Genomic DNA, 5,000 nt, shown 5'->3' on the forward strand with positions numbered 1-5,000 from the left:
ACACACACAGACAGACAGAGACAGACAGACACACACACACACACACACACACACAGACAGACACACACACACACAGACACACACACACACACACATTGAGCATGAATAACTGATTTGGAAATGTGAATTCAGCTTCAGGCAATTTCTTCGCCATTTCTTCTAGCTTCTCTGTGTTTTGAGCTTTGATTTTTTTCCGTTAGTCAGCACCACAGTCACTCACTCACACGCACGCGCACGCACACACACACACACACACACACACACACACACACACACACACACACACACGCACACAAACACACACACACACAAGCACACTCATACTCCCCCCCCCCCCCCACACACACACAGCCATCCTCATTTCACCTCCCTGCGCTGGCGTGGCAACACCCTTAATGTAGCGAACAATGACGCACGTTTGGTACAGAAGCCTTTTAATGTTTTACAAGCCCTGCGGCTAAAAATGCATCCAGGCACTTAAGGAGGAGGTGAGACTAAATAAAGAGGATGATGCTATGCAGGATACTGCCGCCCAGAGCTGCCTTCAACACCGCAGAGGCTGCACACCAAACACTAAACACTCAACCCAAATGGGAACTCAACGGCTGGCTGCTTCATTAACGCTCATTCGGGATTCATAGCGCCGGTCGTCGTGGCTAGTCAAACATTAGCTCCCATTTCTATCCCCTCTATCACACACCACAGGTCTGACCCGAACCATACCGTGCCGGCTCGGGCAAGTTTCCTTTCACATTGTCCCTTTCCAGCACTGTTTCAGACCGTATGGTGGATGTGTAACCAGGCCAGCCCAGTACAGCTCTGCTCGGGTTCGCTTGGGTCGGCCCTGTAGTGTGTAAAGCCCCTTGGTGTGTGGTGTGTGTGCTTCGTAAGGCCATAGTAACGACTCACTGGCCATTGGCACCCATCTCCAGGGTCATTTTATCAACAACCACCAGTCACTCCAGACATACTTTCCAGCTCTTTATATATCGCATGTAAACAACCTGACCAGACCTCTATCAGCCTTGGCCTCTAACTTGTGTTTAGTTTAGCCGTCTAGACCCCCCCCCACCACCCCCCACCCCCCTCACCCTTCCTCCGTGCTATCTCCCAGTCCATCTCACACTGTAGCACATTTTTGCTCACACACACAAACACACACTCATACACACACTCACACACACACACTCACACACACACACACACACACACACACACACACACACGGTACATATTCCCAGCCTCTCTGCCTGTGAATTGAAGGTGATACTCTGGCAGTTTGAAGTTGAGGAAAAACACTCCTCAAGTCTGGTTCTTGAGGTGCCCATTATATCTCTCCACAGCTGAGTCAACACAGAGTATCTGAATGAAACGGTGTCAAACGTAAGCAAAAGATTTCACCCTCCTGTAGTCTCTCAGTGGATGAAAAATAATCAGAAGAGGCCCTTTACGTGTGCTCTGCAGCACCAACCCCCCCCCCCCCCCCCCCCCTTCCTTATATCAGAGTATTGGTTTGTTTTGGGGGATGTCTGGTCCTGCTCTGGTCCTGCTCTGTTTCCACGGAGAGGCTCTTTAACTTCGCTAAGCAGACAAGATATCTGTTTCACAGGGCCACTGCTCCTCCTTCCACGGTATTTATAGACCGTACCCCTAGACATAACACTTCATGAGGCTTGCAGTGAAGTGCTACTCCAGAATATGTGAGCTTTGGTAATTGGATTTCCCTTCCTCTTCTTTCTGAGGCGGGCGATGGGGGGTGCTGTAGGCCCCGGAGGGGGAGAGGGACGAGCTAACTGAACACGGTCGATCAGTGTGTGTGTGTGTGTGTGTGTGTGTGTATGTGTGTATGTACGTGCGTGCGTGGGTGTGTGCGTGCGCGTGCGCACAAGCATGTGTGTGTGCATACATGCGTGTGTGTGTGTGCGTGCCTGCGTGCGTGCATGCTCAGAAAAAGCTGCTTTCTCTGCCCGTCTGTGTACTTCCTTCCGTAATGGTGCTGGATTTGAGGCAATTTCTTTTTGCATCAACAAATATTTTCGATGGACAAATGCATGCAGCCAAATGTACACTTCATTAGACTTCGAACTTTACTTCACTGCAGACATCTACAGACAGATTTACGGTGAAGGACAACACACAGAGACGTTGCAGAACATGGCGGCATGCTGCTTTGAATCTCCAAGGTCATACTGGATACTGTAACAATGGCTGATCATCTCAAGGGCTAGACATTTGAAGAAGTAGCTGAACAAGAACATTGATTATGTTGTTGGGTATACACACACACACACACACACACACACACACACACACACACACACACACACACACACACACACAGTTGAGTGATACTAAAGGGACCTTTCTGACCACCATCCAATTGACAGCCTGATTACATGAAGGTCAAAACCTTAAACCTTAAACCTTGCCCTAATCCCTAACCGTAACCACTTGAGTGGGGAATAATTTAGACCGTTCGTTTTGAACCAATTTGCAAACTCAACATTCAGCCATTCACATTTCCTCTCTGAGTTGCGTCAATAGAAGGGTCTATCTGCAGTAATATTGACATTGGTAATGCATCCTGAATGACCAGATCCCTCTCCTGCTCTGCGACTGGTCTGGTCTCAGGTTGAGGGAATGTTTGCTGTGTCTGCTTTCGTCATCGCTCTGGGATTGAATCCAGATGTGACCAGACATGTTCAGAGCCTATTAGACGCTGAGCAGGGTCGTTCTGTGTGTGTGTGTGTGTGTGTGTGTGTGTGTGTGTGTGTGTGCTGAGCAGGGTCGTTCTCCAGTGAGCTGATGTGTTCTGGCTCCAAGAAGCAGGATAACCCAGTCAGACAGACAAACAGTCAGTCCTGATAGGGCAAGATTGCCCCTCCCTCCACTCCCCTCACTGACAGGCTGTCTATTAAAGTGACTGGGACACACACACATCCACGCACGCACGCATGCACGCATGCCACACACACACACATACACACACACACACACACACACAGTCTATTAGAAGGAATGGGAGAGGACACATATGCACATGCACACACACTTGCACACCCTAACAAAGACACACACACACACACACATCCACACACACACACACACACACACAGACACACACACACACACACACACACACACACACACGCACACACACACAGGCTGTCTATGAGAATGAGCAAGAGAGGGGTTGAGACATGGCTCGTTTCAACAGCATCAGACATGTGGACCTCTGTTCCCCTCTGAATCCTGCTCCAGCACACTGAACATTCACTCAGCCAGTCATGTAGGATCCCGTCAGCCGGGTCTGCAGAGGACAACTACAATATTCCCATGATAACGGCCAGCGGGCACACGCCAGCATGTCACAGGGTGCACTGGGTGATTATATGCAAGATTGATTCATGTGTGGCGCTGGTTCTGTTGGCATCTCTCACACACACACACACACACGGTCACGCTCGCGTGCACAAGCACACACACACACACACACACACACACACGCTCATGTGCACAAGCACACACACACCCACACACACACGCACACAATCAGACTGAAATATTAATATCCCTGTCAGGCGGGCTGTTCTCTATTTCTGTTTTCATCTGTTGGCAGTGAATGTACTAAAGTGTCAGTCTCCAGCGTTTCTTCCAGAGCATGGACATAAATGTTGTTTCATGCATGACTTGCTTGAAAATAAATGAGATGCTCCCCCCTTTGGTCTGATATCCAATTCACCTCTATCGAATTAACCTCCAAGTTGGAACTCATCAAACAAGAATAAGTCAATCTTATTGCATGAATGAATGAATGAATGAACGAACAGTGAGTGGATAATGTCGATCGCTTGGTCTTAGGAAGATATTGACCTGGCACAGAAGAACACAGTCCACCATGGTAGCAGAGTAGATCTTTTAGAAGATTCCGGGGACAATCCTCCAGGTCTAACATCTGTTCTTGGAAGCAGGAGGACAGCGTTCCCCTCATGGAAAACCATCATCTGCTACCCTCAGACGTTCCACTTGCTCTCACAAGCACCTCATTGTTGTCTGTCCAGAGTTCTGGAACCCAGGCTCCTGTTCCCATTGTTTTCATTGCACTGTCAGGTGGATTCTCTGGGAGTAATGCAGGCACTGGACCTGTCTGACATGCAGTGTGTTGTGTAGTGCTGTTTGGGTGTCTGCGGGAACTTACCTGTGTGTGTGTGTGTGTGTGTGTGTGTGTGTGTGTGTGTGTGTGTGTGTTGCAGCGTCTCAGACGGAGCCTACCCCCGGGGCTGCTGAGGAGGATCTCGTCCACGTGGACCACCACCACCTCAGCCACGGGTCTGCCCACCATCGAACCGGGTCCTGTACGCAGAGATCGCTCTGCCAGCATCAAACCCACTAACGACAGTCCACCATGCAGGTAAACCCCCCCCTCTCTCTCTCTCTCTCTCTCTCTCTCTCTCTCTCTCTCTGTCTTTCTCCCTCTCTCACTCTCTCTCTCTCTTTCTCCCTCTCTCCCTCTCACTCTCTCACTCTCTTTCTCCCTCTCTCACTCTCTCTCTCTCTTTCTCTCTCTCACTCTCTCTCTCTCTCTCTCTCTTTCTCCCTCTCTCCCTCTCTCACTCTCTCACTCTCTAATCTACCAGAATCAAATACACCCACGACAGCCACTCTCTCTCTCTCTTTCTATTCAGCCTTCCCTCTCTCTCTGTTGGCTCAGCCATCAGTCAGCGTTCCTCACAGTGGGGTCACGCTGACCCTCAAGCTGATCCCAGACCAGTGCTTACCTCCTCCCAGAGTTTTCCAACTGACTCTGTCTGAGTTCTCCAACTGACCCCAGGCCAGTGCTTACCTCCTTGTAGTGTTCCCTTGCTGGGGGGGATTCCTCTCCTCCCAGAGTCCTCCTATACTGACCCCAGAGCAGCTGTATTCCCTCTGCTAATATCACAGCCATGATATATGACCAAGACCGGAGACTTCTAATAACAACATATTTGTCCTCCTAAATG

General features: G+C 49.7%; 1 protein-coding gene across 1 annotated transcript in view; it reads left to right on the forward strand.

The window, feature by feature from the left end:
- The window catches only part of pde3a (phosphodiesterase 3A, cGMP-inhibited), a gene marked incomplete at both ends in the record, with an annotated part of 63,636 nt that overhangs the window by 42,993 nt on the left and 15,643 nt on the right, over positions 1-5,000 (forward strand). Inside the window, one exon of the mRNA XM_083691847.1 lies at positions 4,254-4,411. Coding sequence (XP_083547973.1) covers positions 4,254-4,411 — 158 coding nt within the window. The remainder of the gene's footprint in view (positions 1-4,253; positions 4,412-5,000) is intronic.

This window comes from Argentina silus, assembly GCF_951799395.1.
Source record: "Argentina silus genome assembly, chromosome: 20".
NCBI lineage: Eukaryota > Metazoa > Chordata > Actinopteri > Argentiniformes > Argentinidae > Argentina > Argentina silus.